Raw genomic sequence first — 19,985 nt, 5'->3', positions numbered from 1 at the left:
CCTTGCCTCACAATTACTCTCTTAGGCGCCTTATGGGAACTAATATGACGTCGTTTATTGTGACGACACACCAGACTAAAGATGTATAAACTATTAGCATGCCTTCTCGTCCCTTTCTCAGCTTGTCAGTTGACAATTTTTTTTGTCCACAAGGGAACCCAAATGCATCAGGCTGTTATATCTAACCAGGAAAACTGATAATTTGTAGTGCTTCAGCCAAGAGGATTGATTCAGTTAGTCAGTAATCTTTTAAGGATTGCATAAATTGAAACTTGCAAAATCAACTGAGTGGAAAAAATTTGAGTTAAACATATAGTTCTCCTGGCAAATGTGTTATATTGGAAATTCTTGAGTTTTTCAATTTTATACGGTTCGTCCTTTACTGACCAGCAGAAAAGCGACGCAGTAATCTCAAAATAATAAAAAACCCTTAACGTAGTCATGATTGATGACGCATTCCATCGATGAGCGAACGCATGTTGTTGCTGACAATAAAAAAGACATGGGAGGCATGACTCTTTGATAGAACTAAACGATAATGTTGGCGTTTACTACTAATCCAAAGGTTTAAGATCCGGCTTAAAAATGTTCAAATGTTCAAATGTTGTTGCTTAGAGTGGACAATGCGCTTTGCTACACCTAGCTAGTTCTCAGGCATGCCAGTTAAACCGAAGAGAAAGAAATACTTATATTTAAACTCATGGAACATTGTAATTCGCACAACATGTTGCATGCGTTTGATCACTCTCAGTTGCAGTACGTCAGATGTTGCTGGATCATTTTGTCGTGCAACAGTTTTAAGAGGTTAACATTATTGCACCAGATCTTGCGCAGTGCTATCCAGTTTTTAATGCAATACCATAAACTGACGCCCTGGGCTTATACAACTTCGTAAGGGGTTTTGGATGGGCTTATAAGTCTTATACTGACGAAGGGGCTTATAACCGGAGTAAAAGAACCGTTTCGAAACGAACTATAGCTGCATATGTTGAGCGAAATAGGTTGTAACATCATAATAAAACGAATTCAAAACAAGGAACAAGGAAAGGTTCATAACCGGGAAGGCTTATAATTGGATGTATTTTTAGGTTTACGGGAAGGTTAACCTTTAACCGGGGAGATTTTTAAGCCGGGGAGAGAGGGGTTTAGAGGTAGTTTACGGTAATCAGGGTGGCATAACGTAGTGGGGCATGCAACAATGCGCAAGAATGTTGTAATATGCTAAGTTGAATTGTACAGTCCGCATGGCTCGGCCTTTAACTAACACGCTGCCAGCAGGATTTCAGTTTCGATGATTAATGGTCAATTTCCTATTAGCTACTTCTTGTTAAACTTGCTAACTGGCGCATAGTCTCGATCAATATCGTAAAAGCTTATGCAAAATGCTCCAGGGGTTCTAAATATCATTTATAATGATAATAAGGACCTATTACCCGAGAGTAGTCCACGGTCTTGCTGTGGTGACCTCGCCATCGTTCGGTCAATACCGTAAAGACTGAACGTTCGAGGTTAATAAGTAGTTTATCGAATGGCAATTGTTTCCTTAAAGATGATTCAGGCGGGAATGGTTAAACGTCCGGGTTCGGTTCACAATTTTAAAATTCTTCCCGCTTCAATAGCTTTCAATGGATATCTGTTCCATCTTTTTTGTCCCAAGCGCTCAACATTATTTAACCAGATGATTTTCATATTCCGTCAAAAAATTCGTTCATTTTGAAAATGGAAGTCAAAACCGAAATTTTGCGATTTGATTTTGAGAGAATGAAATATTATCCTAGTGGAATCTAAGGGCCACAAATCGGTCGAAGTCGCATGTTACAAATTAAACTTCGTTTTAACGTGGAATATAATAATTCACTCTCAGAGCGTTTGTTGCCACTCATTTTTTTTTTCAGCTGGTGCACTTTCGTTAAAACCGTAACATTTTCCAGTTATCTTTTGGTCCTTTTTTAGTAGGGCCATAAACAATAACTCGAGATGCCCGTGAGCAACTACGGCAAAATCCCGCCTTTCCAGTAGCCAATCAGAGCGCGCGCTATATCAGCTACAAACATCAGCCATATAATAAACAATGGTTATTGCCTGACATATTCATTTCTTGTGAAATATTTATTTTGGGATTACGCCCATCCATACATTATTCACACGACCGGTTAGCCTTTAGGCTTTTGGCTTAAATTGAATTGAAACATTTTGATGATTCCCTTGTCCACTGTGCCAGTTTTTTGTTTTTGTTTTTTGTTTTTTATTGCACACTAACACTCCCAAAAAGAGAGCCAAGGCTAACAAGCAATCGTTAACAAATAACTTAGACTACGAAAAAAAATATTTCTGAGTATTTCTCTCACGCTAATATTATCAAACTTCGATGTAATTGTTCAACTCATCGAAATGAACTGACCTTGACAACGCCAGGCTTAACACATGTTTGTTTACAGATTAGAAATAATGTTGTCTTTTAATACGTTCGTGATCAATAACAACGTATCGACAAAGGTGTTAAGTTGCCGACGTGGATAAAACCCGTAACCTTGTTTAATAATTCTTTTGAATGCCCGCACAGTGATTATACAGTAATTATCACAGACTTCGCCCTGCTGTGAGCGGCCATTGTCGAACAATTATCTTCCTGTAACTATACAAGCTAAAGATGTTTATTCTCGCTTTAATAACACATGGCTAGCAATATAAAAACCATAAGCAAGCGAATAATAAAAGCATTTTAAAAAAATGTCAGGTTAAGGTTGAATTTCACAATCTTCTTACCAAGATCGAGTTACTTCACTTTGAACTGTTTTGCTGGTTCCCAAGGTGACGGATGGAACGGTAGATTCTCCCGACTCCGTATGATTCATTTGTGGGAAAAAGTGGATGAAAGTGCAATGAGAAGTTTACAATAGATCGATGTTTGTGTTTGAGGTCAATCGTTGTAGTGAAAGAAGACGAATTCTCAAAACAACTCATCAGATAACAGTGTTGAATTTCCTGATAACAGATAGTACAGCACCGATTGCAAAACACCGGGTGTTTTTCCTGGGTGTTTATCTCCAAAACATGGCTCTTTTGTTACTCGTAATAAACGCCATATACAGTTCCTACAGCAAAGAAGTGTTCTTCTTCAAAGCAAGCGGTAACATACGTATCAAACTGATCATTCCACAAACAGCGACTCGCTATCCTCAGTCCTTGCCTCTCCTTGGATCCTATAGTAACCAGGCAAACCACTTTGTATCGCTCAATATTTAGCTGTTTAACGTTTTCCAACACGCGAGCGCTCAGCAATTTGGCAACAAACGGAGAGTGATTAGCGCTATACGTGTGTGAAGCTAACGTCTCCAAAGCCTCTTTGATCACTGCTCGGACCTTTCCTTCAGGAAAACGAATTTTTGGCTCCATACGGTATGTATTCTCGAAGCATCGTTTTTTGTCATCTTTCACGGTTGTTTCTGCCGGCTTCTTCCAACTGCTGAAATACGACGCGCCTGAAATTCGTCTTGCGCCAGGGACAGAAATGTTTCGTGAGGCACCGTCTTGGGAGTATTTGCGCTCGCTCTTCACACTCTCCACCGAAAGACGACGTTGTCTGCTTTGGGAACTGTCCACTGACACTCGACGCAGATTTTCGTTTCTTCCTTGTCCGCTTTCATCCGACAGAGTTCGGCTGTAGCGGCGTGCCTGACTTTGTCGCCTTACCTGAGGACTGCTTTCGTTCATTTTAACAAGCTTTGCGTGGTCTGTCAATGCTAATCAGCGAACCTTAACTGTTTCTCTGTTTGACACGGAACGATTACCTTATTTAAATTGGTCCACTCGCAAACTGTTAACGCTTAACGAAGCAATTACTTCGCAATGATAATCCTGTAACTATTGTTCTCATGTCGCATGGATGGCGGAAGTCACGACTTTTTATTTACGCTCTATTGAATAAGTCACGCTATTTATAAATTTATGACCTGTGTTTCGTAACATTCGGAGATTGGAACCCTAAATAAAGCATATCACATTGATTGGCCCAAATCTTCCAGATTATGGGAACATGTGTTGCCCTCTTTTGACCTTATAATGCGAGTGGACGCGCTGTCCGCCTAGAATATTCTTTGCAGCAGCGAGAATTTATATAAAAATCGTTTTACATTTTCATATGATACTGTCAGGTCCTGTCAGTCTTCTCATAAATTTGGTTACTTTCACCAGAAAACAACTTTCAAAAGCAAAGAGGATTTGCCGAACAGAAACCGAATTTATACCTTAATATCGATTAATACATGTAGTCCGGCTATGAGTTGCAGCTAAGACAACTGAGTTGCCTTGAGTCATCTTCAAGTTACACAGTGTAATCGCTTAAGTTGACCCTCAAAATCATTTTCTATTAATAGTTAAATCGCTATCCGAGAACTATATGATCCGCTCCTAAGAGAGTCTCTGGTAATTCGTCTTAATAGGGCTTGATCATTGGCTTATGAAATTTCAATATATGACTCGTCCCCAATCCCGCACCCTGTCCCGCGGAACTACAATTCCCAAATTTTTAAGAGCTGTTATTACAGTTGAGCCCTGTTTAAAACCGCATACAAACGAGGCGAACGGGTCGATACAAAGCAAAATTGACCCTTTCGCCTTGTTTGTATATCAAACCGTTGATAAATGTAATAACAGCTATTGCTTAGTCTTGTTTTAATCTTACGTTCGAAATTCTCTCAACTTTCCCCTTTGTTTTTATTGACCTCGATGAAAATGCTTCGAAAACTCTCACCGAGAGAGTCGAGAATGACAAGCTAAGTTGGCTTTAACTGAAGTTTATCATCACTTTTGCAATTTTTTTTATGTGAAGATTGTCAAGAGGTCTATTAACAGTCTGAGTGAAACTGTTAATTTCTAAGGGCCTCTTCATGTGAGCCAGGTAACCGGGCTGGCTCGGTTACCGGGACGAATTTTTTGGTCTGTTCATATGGGAAATTTCGGCCCGGTCGGCCGAGATGAAATTCGAGAAACAAAGCCAAAATTGTGAAACACAAATTTGTATCTTTCGCGACTGTCGTAGCTTTGTGGACTCTTGTAGCTTTACTAATAAGGTTAATTCGCATGCTTCTGGAGTGGAAATACATACACGGCAAACATTATGCCATTTTGGCCGCTATGTTGTGAAAGCTAAGCTATTTTGTCAAAAAAGTTTCGTCTCGGTCACCCAGGCTGTAGTGTTCATATGGGAAAATTTTCATCCCGGTCACCGAGATCTCGGTAACCGGCCAGCACGTCCTCTCATATGAACACGCCCTTAATAGGCAGGTAAATTAAAGCCACACCGAATCTTCAGTCGTTTCATAATTGCCAGGGGTAGGCAATATATTCCCCCGAAAAGAGCAAAGAAAACCAAGCCAGCTGAGAAATAAGTGGGAAAACGCTTAATAAATTAGCTTAGATATTTGCGACTGTATTCTCCTATTGTACTGGTTCGTCGATGGGGTTAACAGATGTATTCTGTACAATAGCATAAGACTAGCAAACGAACGGGGGAAGGGTTTGAAATATTACAAATCCATATTTGGTCATATTTATATTACATTAGCATTGTCAGTTTTAATTCGTTCAAAATGTGGTATACGGCCATTAAAATAATGTAGATTATATTAATAAGCGTTGTTTGTCTTGCATTTTTGTAAAACTTCAAGAAGCCCTGAGGGACCCTAGAGCCTTGCCTGAGAGGTTTTCTCTGGGTTTCCAGCGGCCAGGGTAAAGGGAGGGGGAAACGAACTTGTCATGGTCAGGGAAAGCTACAATGGAAGACAGTGGGACAGTTGCAAGAATCCTTTCAAATTGGCGCGTTTTACTCTCCCGTCATTATTATGACCCTATGCAACTTCCTCCTGTTCTGTATATCTTTTCTTAGTTTTTTGTAGTATCTTGATGAAATTTGCTTTTTCATTTGGCCGTTAAGTTTGGTTGTAAAGTATACGCGTTTGATGGGTGGAATTCTAGTCTATTACATGAGCGATATATAGCTGTTTCGAAAAAGGTTGTCGAAAAAAGCACAAAAGTGCATGCGACAATCCAGAAAGGTAATCTGGGTATCGGGTGATCAATAAATATTAATAAGTCAAATAAATAAATAGATATGTGAATACATCAAATCCACGATGCCTCGTCCGCACAGATTTCTCTAAAATGCCGAAGTCAAGAAACTGGGAACTTAAAACTACCCATAATACCTTACATGACTGTCGCGTGCACTTTTGTGCTATTTTCCGACAACCTTTCTCGAAACAGCTGTATATACCAAGCGTTATGCACTGATCAGCGGATGTACAAAATGGTTGACAGGAATCGAAGGGGCGAAGGATGGAAAAAGTTAAATCAGCCTCACTCCTACAGCTCTGAAATTCGCAATTTGCCAATTTTCCGAGTTGAAATGGTCTCAGTTGCTAATTAACAGTGACGAAGAGAAAAGCATAAAATTAATGGTGGTTAAATTGTAGATTTTTTTTCTTTCGTGATTGTCTAAGCCACGAGTAGGTTAAAATGAATGCAACAAGTTTCAAGATTATTTACGTTTGCGACAAAAAAGATGGAAAACAAGAAGAAATTAGAACACACAACTAAGATGTGCATTTAGTATGCAGTACCTGTTGGCGCTGACCCAGACAAACCCGTGAAATGAAAACTCAAAGTTTCCAAACAAACTTTCATTTTAATTCACAAATTAAATTGTTTTGCAATTGTAGCACTGTTTGTTCACACAAGCTTAACTTATGAAGAAGTGCAACGCTCTGCGCGTCAGTTCGAACTCCGTTCCTCGTGCAAACAAAAGGCAAATGAGGTATTGTCGAAAGAGAGAAGAGCTTTGACCCTTTTATATAGTCAACTTTGTGTTTATCAAGGTATTTTTAGAAACAAAAAAACAAGAAACAGTCTCCATTTTAGACGCACCTTACCTGACCACAAGATAGTGAAGGATGTATGGATGTTTAATTGTTGCCGTTACCGTCACAATTACCATGACCTTTAGCTATTACTGTTTTTCTTCTCCTCCTCCTCATCCTCGTTCTCCTTCTCCTTCTTCTTCTTGTATTTTTCAAGGATTTATTTTTAAGGGAGTCAATCCTACGTAGGGTTAACCTCTGGCAGTTTCTTTTATGACGTTGTTCATATAAATATTAAATCCTATGTTAATAACTTCCGCTACAATCATCCATGCACGATGCATGACTACTGCCACGTTATTGTGGCGTACTGAATTACGCTTCTCTAAGAAACAATTTCCCTGTTTGTCTTAGGTTCGAGTTCTTACTTCTACAGACCACTGTTTTGCCTCAAGGAGAAGGAGTAAGGGGTAAGTGATGCACTGAAGGCATTAAAGTGCGGTTAACGCACTGTCGTTCCCTGATAGTATAGTAGTTAGATGCAAATTCGATCATTTCGAACCATGATCATGCATGATAACAACTGTCTGCTGTTTCTAACTTTATGCAGACATCTCTGAATCTGTCATTTAAGTCCACCAACATCACTTAATTAATCCATCTTTCCTCCTTGTACTTTATAATATTACATTATAATCATCGGCTGTAAAAGTAAGGCTTTGGAAAACACGTTTGGGATTTTTTAATCGAGTTTCCACTGCATGCAAAACTGTTTGTCGCGAAATTTCTAGATCTTATCTGGAGGGTGTTTCTGCGAGCTTGCCTGATCTGACTCCAAGAAGCATTAATAAGAACGTTTCGGCCAATTTTAATACATTAACTCTGCATTTCATGTTAAATAAAAGCCTTGCTGTCCTAGTGACACGATCATAAGCTCTAACCAGTCATTTCTTTGGAAGTGGAAACGAAAGCAAGCAAAAGCACCGAAGTGCGCACACTGGAACGGTCTTGATTAAAATCAGCATATGCTTGATCGAATGTTAAGACAAGGATTATTTTGCGATTGATGTTAAAGAACTGGTGGAAAACCTAAGTCTATTTGTTTTAGTCATTGCTAGCTAGAATGGGAATCGAACAATTTCTAAAGCAGCGACGTTCGACGATAAAATTCAGACAATAGAGCGTGAGACAAGTTTAAATTAAAATTCAAAAGGGCAGCAAATTACATATAGATATTGAATCAGACGTTTTCATAACAACCTTTTGTTTTCTTAGAATCTATCATCAGAGGCATTTCCAGAATCATCGGTTTTGCCATGTTGTTGTGTTATGTCTCAGAAAATAGATTTTTTACTTACTATTTCCCATCTTTGTAACGCTCTGTTGTTTTAATACTAAGTGCTCCATTTTCAATAGTCTTAGTGCCAACCCAGCCAAGGTTAGAGTTTTCCAAACCCTTCTATCAGCTTGACAAAAAACCCGCCTGATGATGTATTTGAAATAAGGGGTTAATTTGATAGCTAAATGCCGATTGCGAAAGTAGCTCATAAAATGCATTAGTTTCTGGGAAGACCGCTCACATTCCACCAGTTGATACGCTCTTATGAGTATCAGACAGTGCAACCGACAATTCTCTAAGGCCCAGTTCAGACGTCGTGCTTCTGCCGTGCCGAACTAAATTGCAATTTGGTTCGACTGTAGCACGGCGGGAAACCAACTCTGATTTAGACGTCGTGACAGAGTCGCATCAAATTCAGCATTTACTGAAGCCTCGTAACAATTCTTCTCCTAACTCCCCGAGGAAACACGCAATCTCGCCAAAACACATTAACATAATTTATGAATTTAGTTTGGCGCGACAGAAGCACGACGTTTGAATCACTGTCGTGCCAGAGTCGTGTAGCACGGCAGAGCTTGTCGAACTTAATTGCTTGCCGAATTCAAAAGTTTGATTCAGACGCCGTGCTTCTACCGTGCGTTTGTCGAACTTAATTTCCTGAATTTAGTTCGGCACGGCAGAAGTACGACGTCTGAACTGGGCCTAAGAATCATTTGATTTCTTCAGAGCTTTGATGAGTGGTAAAATGGTAATAAGACTATTTATGCTCATACCTTATGCTGTAAATGCTATTTAGGTTCTTTTCAACATGGAAAGCCCTTCAAATGCTAAGGGTCTGAAAAATGTTTTGCCTTTTCATCACAGATGTAGAGTTGACTTTTAATCTTGTACCCAGAGTCTTCGTTCCCCTTGTCTAGCGGTAGTTGTCTAGCGGTAAATAGGATATTTCCAAGAGAGTAATAACGTAATTTCACAAATAAGCAGTCACACTACTCGCCCGTAGCACGTAGCTTACGTCTTTGTTCTTACCACGTTTTGACGTCATCCGTGTGTTATCAGATTACACATGCACGGCCAAATGGAATATCTTTCTCTTATACATTGCTTTTTTAAAAAAATTTTTCGGCTTATAACATCATCCGTGTGTCTGTACTTTAATCGCAAACTCCTCTAAACCAATCAAAACGCGAGATTTACGCCAACCATTGTATAACAAGTATTTTTCTGGGTTATTGTCTAGGATAACAAAAACGATTGTTAATTTCCATGTTACTTATATTTTGTCATTAACAGAAAAAATAGTTTCCTCGTGATCTCCGCCAAAGGTGCATAAAATGAAGAAAAACCTAATTTCATTTTATATACGTTCTAGGTATTTTCAGTACTCCCTCGAGACAATGTCTGAACCAAGTGGACAGACCTGCGTTTGATGGTTGTCAAGATGTAAGTACTATGAACTCAAAATCTACATCTATTTCGTTGGTCAAACGTATCCAACCTCTCTAAATTTTGTTTGACCGAGCAATTGATGTCCTTGACTGGTTTCCGAGAGAATTTTACCCTGCTAGCAAAGGTTTCTTTCTGGCAAGTCGTTTAGCATGTACAAAGTCGTTCGCGTCCCTTGCATTTCGCGTAGTCGTAGATCACGTGATAAACAGGTTAAAAACGGTTCAAACGAGTTTGTCAACTCATGCGCATCTATTTTTACTGATTTGCTGTGCAAAAATGAGCCTGCGTGAAGTCGAAAGGTGGCTGCCAAAGGTCTTTCTCGTTTATGTCTCAACGAAGCAGTCCAGAAGGCTTTAAGAGCTTTTGAGAATTGTACGATTGTCTCTAACTCCTTATCATTCGAAAACGTTATATTCTGTTTTGAATGGTGTACTTTGTACACGAAAAAACGGTTGCGGCATCGTGTCAGGAGAGATTTACGTCATAATCTCTACAGTAACTTGGTTACGATCCAGCGCATGCTCAACGAGAAATGTAAGCGGCTCGTGGCAGAGGTTTCTCTCAGAGAAGTAAACAAGCCGACTACGCGAAATAGAAGAGACGCGAACGACTTCGTACGTGCTAAAAGCCTTGCCAGAGAGAAACCTTTGCTAGCAGGGTAAAAGAATTTAAACTTAGGAGAGCAAAACATCTTATCCATCAAAACAAAACCTTTGAAATATCGAATTGCAGCGCTGTATAACTTGCAAAGCGTCTTATGATCTGTCTCTTATTAAATGTGTGAAGGATAATTTTCTGGCGTATATATGAGGACGTGTAGGGCACATTTCTGATACAACTCTCCCGTTTCTGTAACTCCCTTTGTTAAAGGCTCTAACATTTAGCCAGAACCGTTACCCTGCATTAATACCAATAGATAGCATGACATTCTTCTTCTTTGTTGGTTTCCTCAGCAAGTCACTCACCCACCATTTATTTTCATGCGGGGCTTCATCATCTCTACAGCGTTTACCTAAAAAGTCAAATACAAGTTTGGGACGTGGTCAGCGAAAGTAAGTAATTTTCAGTGCCAGTACTCCGACCGTTATGTTGGTAACAGTTATCCGTAAAATCGCGCTCAATATCGCCTGATTCTTAGTCGCCGAGGTGGCGAAAATCATGCACGCGACATTCCTCAAAATAAAGTGGGATAATTGCCTTTATATTCAACACATTGATAATAAACCACAGTTCGCTGGAACTATGTGATATGTGCGGTATATAAATAAATTACCATTACCATTACCAACGCGTTTATTCCAAAAAAGTGGAATTAAAAGCCTTGGCGCGCTTTTTCACCCACTTGTTAATGTGGGACAAAGTCTCTTTTAATAAACTCTTACTGACATCAATTCATTGAATGGACCCCTTAGAAAGTCTCAGATGAGTACCATAATGACTTTTTCAAAAGGATAACCCTATCCCCCTCCCCACCCCTCCTCTACTGGATTTGGTTTTTGCCGCGTCTGGAGACACCAATTCACTCAGACGCACTGGTCTGAGCTTTCAATCTATCCATAACTAATCGTGTAACAAGCCCGGTAGTCAGTGTATAATGAGAGCTACGACGAATTTTCGTTGAAAACAATCACACAAATCAACGGGCTGTCCAACCCTTCCCACGCTGGTTTAAGAGCTGGCGATCTTAATTACACATGGTCTTTTACCTCCGTCATTGTCTTGACGGTCTTTTCAATAGAGAAAGAATTAATGTCATCATTCAGCGAAGGGTAAGTAACACATTGATCTTGACTGAAAACAGTAATTAGTGATAAAACTATTTTATAGTTCGAGAAAACGAACCGGCCTTATAGAGAATGCGAATAAACCTAAATGTGATTAGATGACTGAGATTCTCAAACTTTCTTTTCCTTTAGGCAAGTACTTAGCTTGGAGTAACGAGGTACATTTGACATCATTTTAAAGTTCCGCGGAGATGGTGGATAAAACCCCAGACGAGATAGCGAACCATTTAAGAAACCTTAGCATTGCCAAGGAATTGGGTGATAAGGTTGGTGAGGGACAGGTCTATTGCCATCTGGGTGAAGCATTTTACAGGATTAAAGATTTCAAAAAGTCTCTTGAGTACTTCCTCAAGGGTTTAAGCGTTGTCAAAGAGATTGGAGACAGGTCTTGGGAAGGCAGAATTTATGGAGGTCTGGGGCACGCCTTATACCGAATGGGTAATTTTAAACAAGCCGTAAATAACCACACCAAAGATCTTTGTATAGCCAAAGAAATGAAGGACAGGGCTGCAGAGGGAAGAGCTTATGGCAATCTGGGAAATGCACATGACAAACTAAACAATTTTGATCAAGCCATAGAATCTCACAAACTAGCTCTTAGTATTGCCCAGGAAGTGGGGGACAAATCTGAAGAGGGAAATGCCTACGGAAATCTGGGCGTTGTGTATAATCGTCTGGGTAATCTTAAACAAGCCATAGAGTACCATATGAAACACCTTAGTTTTGCTAAAGAACTGGAGGACAGGGTTGGAGAGAGAAGAGCTTATGGGAACCTGGAAAATGGTTATAGAGGTCTGGGTAATTTTGAAAAAGCCTCAGAGTATTACATCAAAAGAATCAAAATTTCCAAAGAGATGGGGGACGATTCACGGGTGGGAGATGGGGCTTGGGGAGGAAATAGCAACGAAGATCTAGTTTTAGGTGTTGCTTTTTACAAAGAAGGTGATTTCAAACAAGCTATAGAGCACCTCACAAAACATCTATGTGTTGTCAAGCAACTGGGGGACAGGCCTCGAGAGGGAGACACCTGTGGAATTCTGGGTAATGTTTACCACAAGCTGGGTAATTTTAAGCAGGCCATCGCGTACCAAGATCAAGCTCTTAGTATTGCCAAAGCAATGGGTGATAAGACCAAAGAAAGTACGGCCTATAGTGGTCTCGGCAATGCTTATCATAGTCTGGGTAGTTTTCAACAAGCAATAGAGTACCATTCAAAAGATCTTAGAATTTCCAAAGACGTGGGGGACAGAGGAGGGGAGGGAACTGCCTATGGGAATTTGGGCATTGCTTATTACTGTCTGGGTGATTTTAAACAAGCAGCAGAATATCACAAACAACAATTAAGTATTGCCAAAGAAGTAGGAGATAGGGCTAGGGAAGGATTCGCTTTTGGAAATCTGGGCAATGCTTATGAAAGGCTGGGGTTTTACAAGCAAGCCATAGAGTGCCATAATCAGTGTCTTAATATCGCGAAAGAATTGGGGGATAGAGCTCGGGAGGGAGGTGCCTATGGTAATCTTAGCATTTGTTATCATAGTCTAGGTGATTCTAAACAAGCCATGGAGTATGCCGAAAAACATCTTCGTATTGCAGAAGTAATGGGAGACAACAATGGGAAAAAAAATGCTGAAGCAAATCTCGGAAATGCTTATTACCAACTAGGCGATTTTAAACAAGCTATAAAGCATTACAAACAAACCCTCAGTCTCGCAAAAGAACTGAGTGACAAGGCTGGGGAGGGAACGGCGTATGGAAGCATAGGAAATGCTTATGAAGGCCTACGTAATTTCAAACAAGCTATAGAGTATCTCATGAAACATGTTAGTATTGCCAAAGAGTTAGGAGACAGGGCTGGGGAGGGACGTACCTACGGTAACCTAGGCAACGCTTACCATAATCTAGGTAATCTTGAAAAAGCCATAGAGTACCACAGTCTAGACCTGGCTATTGCCAAAGAACTTGGCGACAAAGCTGGAGAGGGAATTGCATGCTATTCACTAGGCCTTGATTTCGATAAGAAGGGTTCTTTTAGTGAGGCTAAGGCATATTATCAATCGAGCATAAGGCTCTTTAACGACAGAAGAGCTCTTTTGGAGTCAGAAGATGACTGGAAGATCCATTTTCGTCATCGCTATCGAGATGCGTACACTGCTCTGTGGAGAACTCTTCTCAAGAATGGAGAGACTGACAAGGCTTTGTGTGCTGCTGAACAAGGACGAGCCCAGGCGCTGACGGATGCATTGAAGGAACAATATGGCATTGACGCACCCATATCTTTCAGTCCCAAAGAAACGATCTCATCTGTATTGCATGAGTCGTCAACACAAACAGTTTTCATAGCACTGGATCAGAACACGATCAATTATTGGTTTACGAGAAAAGGCACCGAGCTCCGATTTAAGCAAACGGTAATCGAAGATGGAAGTGCATCCCAGTTAATGGAAACGTTTTTGAAGGAGATTGGCGCAGGTGTTGATGTAAGATGCGAGAATCGTTCGTTGGATGTGCTGCGTGATGAGCCAAAAACCAAGAGAGCGGCCGTCGTTGCCGATCAAACACAGTCCGCTACCACCTCAGTAAATTCTTTGCGCTCCTTGTTTCATGTAATTATTGGCCCAGTTGCAGACATGCTCCGAGATGATCAGTTAATCGTTGTCCCGGATGGTGCATTTTGCCTTGCTCCTTATTCTGCATTGACTGAGTCGGTCAGGATCACAACTGTTCCCTCACTAACAGCGTTAAAGCTAATCAGAGAGTCACCTAAGGACTTCCACAGTAATACTGGGGCATTGCTCGTAGGAGATCCTTCTGTGGATCAGATTCCCACGAAGTTGCCTTACGCCAGAAGGGAGGTCGAGATGATCGCGAAACTTCTAAACACCACACCTCTTACTGGAAGAGATGCAACAAAAAGTGAAGTACTGAAAAGAATTACCTCAGTCGCTTTGGTGCACATTGCAGCACACGGATGTCCGAAAACTGGAGAAATAGCCTTAGCTCCCAACGTCGAACGGGCATCACAAATCCCTAAAAAAGAAGATTTCATTTTAACAATGGCGGATGTGCAGGCCGTACGTCTTAAAGCAAGACTCGTTGTGCTTAGCTGCTGTCACAGTGGTCGTGGAGAGGTGAAGTCTGAGGGTGTAGTCGGCATCGCTCGTGCTTTCCTATCTGCTGGTGCCCGGTCTGTTCTAGTGTCACTCTGGGCGATTGATGACAAAGCAACGTTGCTGTTCATGGAAAGTTTCTACAGACAACTAGCATATGGAAAAAGAGCCAGTTTGGCTCTTTACCAGGCCATGAAATCTCTTCGCGAGACGCAGCAGTTCAGCGCCGTTAAGTACTGGGCTCCGTTTGTGCTGATTGGTGATGACGTCACGCTTGAATGTGGAGAAAAAAAATGGTAAGTGAAGATTTCTTTGATCTTTGAACAGAAGGACATTTTCTTTTACTCACTACCTGACTGTAAGAAAGGTCTATGATCTGTTGAAAGGTTAATCTATCAGTAACCCTTCTATTGTTCAAGAAAACAAGAATGTTGTCAATTTCAAGGAAGGTTTGGAAGGCGTTACCGATATATGTATCGTGGTTCAATTTTATACTTGGTTTGAATTTTTTTCTCCCTTTGTTTTGGGGTACGGTAATGTATGATAATGCATGATAATTAGTTTAAAACAAAGGGAGAAAAAATATTTAAACCAAGGATAAAATTGAAACACAACATATACACGGAAGTCAAAAGGTATCATATTGCTTTACATGGACAACCCCTGGTCTGGAGTTCAAGGGCAAGATTGTGGTTTCCTTTTGCATAGCCACAAATGTTCGCACAAGGCTCAAACCAGTTTCCCCGCGTCCCGACGCTTGTACCTTGATGGATCAGTACTAGCACACTTGAAAAGCTGATACTATGGGAATGGTAACAAACAAATTCTCAATTATTGGTGAACAAGTTAAGTTATGATGTATTTTGTTGCAAAATTGGTTATCATAGGGACGATATCAGACCTGTCAGAAACACCCCTTATTTTGGTTCTAAGTGATCATAACTCACAAATAAGCCCGGCGACCCTCATTTTATAAAATCGGACAACCATCAGCATGCCAGTTAAGATACAGATTTTTTTGTAACGGTTAAAAAGTTGTTATAGGAAATTTCGAGCCACTTTAAATTTTCCAAAATGTAACTGAGGCAGTTCAGAATCTGTTCCCACGTATTTTCATGTAATTACAGTTCGCAAAATGTTGGATCTCAATACCCTACAGTCCTTCTTCAACGATAAAAAATAGAAGTTACCAAGCTCAGCTCCGGCCTATTAAAATTAGGGGTGTTTCTAACAGGTTAAACTGTTGATGTAGTAACAGTATCATCAGGGGTCCAGATAATTTCTTGTCATGGACTGCTTTCCGACGATTGGGCATTTGTTTGATATCACCAATATAGTAAGGACCCTTAGATTTGACTAGGAGTACGAGATTAAGGACGAGCACGACTTTTTAGTTCTTGTTCGCATAATCATTTCATACATCAATCCTGTTTCTAAACTCTCGTTATCAGTTATTAAGCAATAGTGAAGAACGAGGGTTCTGTGGAGATGACTGTTGTGAAGTTTGAAAGTTCTACTCGTCCCTGATCTCGTAGTTTGTACTCAAATCTCCAAGCATCAAGTGTTAGTCAAATATTTTAACAGGCTCTAATTTCCTGGTTTGCTGGCCTGTTTTGAAAATTCACAAAACTTCTCTCCACTTGTCATTTTTCTCTCCACATCATTCTATGTCCAGGAAATGCTAAACTGTAACTCAAAAAAAGAGTCTCCTAAGAAGCGTTTTTAATGTAGTCCATAAGAGTGAACGGTGGTGTCATAATATCCCTGATTATTTTTGCATTTGTTTGGTAGAAATGGCGACGCCGAGACAAGAAAGTAGTACTCGTTCAGGGAGCTGACATGTCGACAATTTCGAGTTGTTTTAGTTTAACTATTACGGCTAATAGCGTCGGGTGTAATGATGTTACATCCAACAAATTGTAAAAGTCATACGCTTCATGTTTGCTTTGATTTCCAGAATTATATTAAGTTAATTTAATTATGATGATAATGCCGATGATCAGAAGTCATGGCCATGTTATCAGATAGAATGTTCCATGTACTTGTATTTGAAAAAAATCAGTTTAAAATCAAGTAGAGTTGATTTAATTTTTAGCGAGAGTTTTTAGTTAAGTAATAAAATATTTTTCTAGACGTTTCTAAGCAAGGTTATGAAGACAGTTTTTTCACTAGTCTCCCTCGCTTTAGAATTTGATACGTTTTAAAAAAATAATTGATTAATTAAGTTGTAAAAAAAGTCCCATGTGGTGAAAAGAAAACTGCGGCTTAGATCTGCTTGAGACGAGCTAACACCCTAAAGTAACAGCAGTTTATCCATGGACCATTTTATTTTATAGCGAAGCGGAGCAAAGCAAAACAGACAAATCCTGCAAAACCATTTCCACATCGAATACATGGTGATGATTTAAAAGAAATATCTTGCAAACTAGTCGGTGATAGGAATCGTTTTCGACTACAAATTTTGGTAGTCAAATATTGCACTCCTCCCCATTCCCTCCCTTCCCGCTCCTCATAATAAACACGAAATTAGAATGGTCCATCTGTTAAAGTACTATAATGTTTGTTTTTGAATAGGCTATGAGGATACTGATCACAGCCCAGTAGCTCGAGAGTGGATTAATTCTACTTGACTTTACTCCACTAATTTTGCCATTATAGCCAAGTTTTTTTGTTTTGTCGGGGCCATAATCGATGGCCACTGTTTTCAGCCATAAATTGGCTCTAATTTCGGACTCACTTAATCGTGCTTTAAAAAATAAACTGGGCCCAGGTCTTTTAATTTGTAAAAGATGCAAGATCGGTGGTGTATGCATGACACCTAGTGTACAATTAGCAAACTGGTGGGAGTGCCCTCCCGTTATCTTTTGTTCCCTGTAACCGTTTTGTATTGACACCAGTCCAAATTTCGTCTACATTCCTCCCACTCATATCAAGAGAAAGGGTTTGTTATGTCTGTAATGAGGACGAACCAGTAGCGCACTAGTATGGAGTAAACAGCTCAGTGTTGCATGTATAGTAAGTCTATGCTATTCAATTTTAGAAACCAAACATTTAAAAAAGACGACACAGCGTTTAAATTTGTAAGACATGTTTCGGATACTCAGTATTCATCTTCAGTTAAAGGATGTTTACAAGTGAGTAACTTTATATAAAGTACTGCAACAAGTAAGGTGTAAATTACAAAATGTAGAATAGTAATACAAATCAGTGAAAAAAGTTACATAATACTTAAAAGGTGTGTCGCCTTTTTTAAATGTTTGATTTCAATCTTACTGCTACAAAAATTTGGCAATTTTAGAAACATTTGAAATAAAACAATTTTTGTTATCTCTATGACGCAATATTGTCCTCATAAAAGTAGGTGGTTTTTCCCACAGGAAGACCTTCCATGCGCCGCGGAGACAATATTTTTAGCAAAGGGGTACTTCAGGCGAAGGACTGCAACCGGAAGTGAAAGTTTCGTATTCATGGGCTGTGGTTGTGTACAAATTTTCAGTAAATCGTCTTTATAAGAATAAACACACTTAGTGATACAAATGTGGTAGCGCTAAGGGGAGCAAAAAGAGAACAAACCTCACTTCCGGTTGCCGTCTGTCGCTCAAAAACGTCGGTGCGCAGGAAACAAGAAACTGTTTTGACTCTGAGGTTCCGCGAGTAGGATTAAGCAAGTACCACTTGGTCCGGTGCCCTCGGGAGTATTTGGCAAATTCTTCCGTCACCCCTGACCTTTCTTCTCCTTTGTTATTTCGTTTTCATATAATAACAGTGCTTTTCTCTATACTAATTAATACACGGCTGCGAGCAACCACGTTGTCCTTGGCAACGTTCTTGGAATTGATTGTTTTTGCTCTTCCTGAAGCGTTCCGATTATCGTGGCCAGAGAAAATTTATTTCAAAGATGATTAAGTTCGAAGGAGAGGGAAAATGGGGAGAGGACCACAAAGAGCCGATAAGGAAGCTCTTTCTTGTTTACAGTCGTGATGTGTCCTCCTTACCTTTCTTCATGTGCTACGTATGGTATTAATTAGGGGAATTTCTTTCAAGACGAGATAATTATATTTTCGCTGACCATTTCTTTACTCCCACAAGTTACATGTTTATCATGAAGAGATGTTGTGAGCTGGTCATCGGGGTATGACTGAGCCCACAGCGGGGATCTCCCTCGGACTACGAGCAGTCTCTTTTCTTCTCCCAAATTCTTCTTTTAAGTTCTCTTCCAGCGGACACTTGAGTGGAGAAGCCGCGAGGATCGCTCTTACCTCTCTTTACCGTCTTCTTACAGTCAATACAATACAATACAAATTTTATTAGCACTTCCCATGGGACCTTTTCAGTGCTAATACGTAAACAGTACTACTAAATAAGTTACATTCAAATTAAAATGAAATAAATCAAAGTACCAAGTACCACTTCTCCCGACAAAGTTTTTTATTCACTGATCAGGTATATACAAGTTAAACGTACACTATATACAAAATGAAATGAATGAATAGTTCGAGGAGGTTTGGGAATGCAGTTGAAAGGGGCCTCGAAAGTGTTAAACGTATTTCAGGGTTGTGTGTAGACATGATTCCACGGTTACAATTAGCTCACAGTTAGGCAATGATGCAAAGATTTTAAAATGAAACAAAATGAGCCCACAACGTTGACTTCTTGAGAAAAGGACCTGTGAATTTCTTGCACCTTTTCTCGTTCATGAGCGAATCGAATCTGAAAACCTTGGTAAATACATTACACTGAAATCATTAGGGGGCCAGTTACTGTCCAGGAAGTAATTGTTAACTCCGTGAATTCATTTGATGAATTTAAACGAAATTTGTAGGATCTAGTAAACCGTAAATGAAGTTTTTATAACGTTAACGGTGTTGTAAACCTCTCTTTTTGCCCGTCCATACTGGCATGACAAACTCCGCGTTAACACTTTCCAACTTCAGAGAGCGTTTTCTTAAAGCGAACCGATGGCGTTATAACATTAATACCTCAAATTGCTCCAAACCTCTCACAGAATCCAGATAAATATATAAAATATCATATATGGCAACCATTTTCCAGAAAATCGACTTACTTATAGCGGTTTTCATTTGAGTGCCAAAAGTAATTTTCATTTGCTATGGTTTTCCTTTACTGACTTTGCTCTCTGATTAGTTAGAACCACCACTTTCTCAACCGGTGAGAGGCAAAACCAATCGTGCCCTTTGCCATTAAATTACCATCTGGCCATGATAAGGAAAGATAAAAAAGTACCGGTCGCTCCCCATGGAATAAGCATCCCCTGTCTAAGTTATCCTATTTCAAAAACAAATGCCCTACAGGCTTTTTTCCAGCATTTACAGTACAGTATTCAAACAAATGTTACAAAGTGAGGGGTTCCTGTGGACCATCTACGCGTATTGGGGTTTCCAGTCTATTTTACTTAACAAATCCAAGTTTGCTGATCTTGTTGTCTATA

At 39.8% G+C, this 19,985-nt stretch overlaps 2 protein-coding genes across 3 annotated transcripts; one reads left to right on the top strand and one right to left on the bottom strand.

The window, feature by feature from the left end:
• Positions 1-2,075: 2,075 nt before the first annotated feature.
• Positions 2,076-3,902, bottom strand: LOC110053681 (dynein light chain Tctex-type 5-B-like). The gene has a single exon (XM_020759940.2). The coding sequence runs from the start codon at positions 3,712-3,714 to the stop codon at positions 3,067-3,069; it is 648 nt and encodes a 215-aa protein (XP_020615599.1). The 5' UTR covers positions 3,715-3,902; the 3' UTR covers positions 2,076-3,066.
• A 3,223-nt stretch (positions 3,903-7,125) lies between these two features.
• LOC110062206 (uncharacterized) lies at positions 7,126-17,869 on the top strand. 2 transcript variants are annotated; one of them, XM_020769078.2, is made up of 5 exons: positions 7,128-7,327; positions 9,569-9,639; positions 10,599-10,697; positions 11,562-14,832; positions 16,328-17,869. In XM_020769078.2, coding segments are annotated over exons 4-5 (3,213 nt in total). In that variant the 5' UTR covers positions 7,128-7,327; positions 9,569-9,639; positions 10,599-10,697; positions 11,562-11,620; the 3' UTR covers positions 16,329-17,869. The 2 variants fall into 2 exon arrangements, with proteins under 2 accessions (XP_089143272.1, XP_020624737.2); XM_089287146.1 differs by lacking the exon at positions 16,328-17,869 and having other exon boundaries at positions 7,126-7,327; positions 11,562-14,836.
• The last annotated feature ends 2,116 nt before the right edge of the window (positions 17,870-19,985 follow it).

The sequence above is a fragment of the Orbicella faveolata genome, unplaced genomic scaffold (assembly GCF_042242905.1).
Source record: "Orbicella faveolata isolate gen_17 unplaced genomic scaffold, um_ofav_v1 contig_14, whole genome shotgun sequence".
NCBI lineage: Eukaryota > Metazoa > Cnidaria > Anthozoa > Scleractinia > Merulinidae > Orbicella > Orbicella faveolata.
The sequence above is the reverse complement of the archived record's forward strand: the minus strand, read 5'-3'. Positions and strand labels throughout refer to the sequence as shown.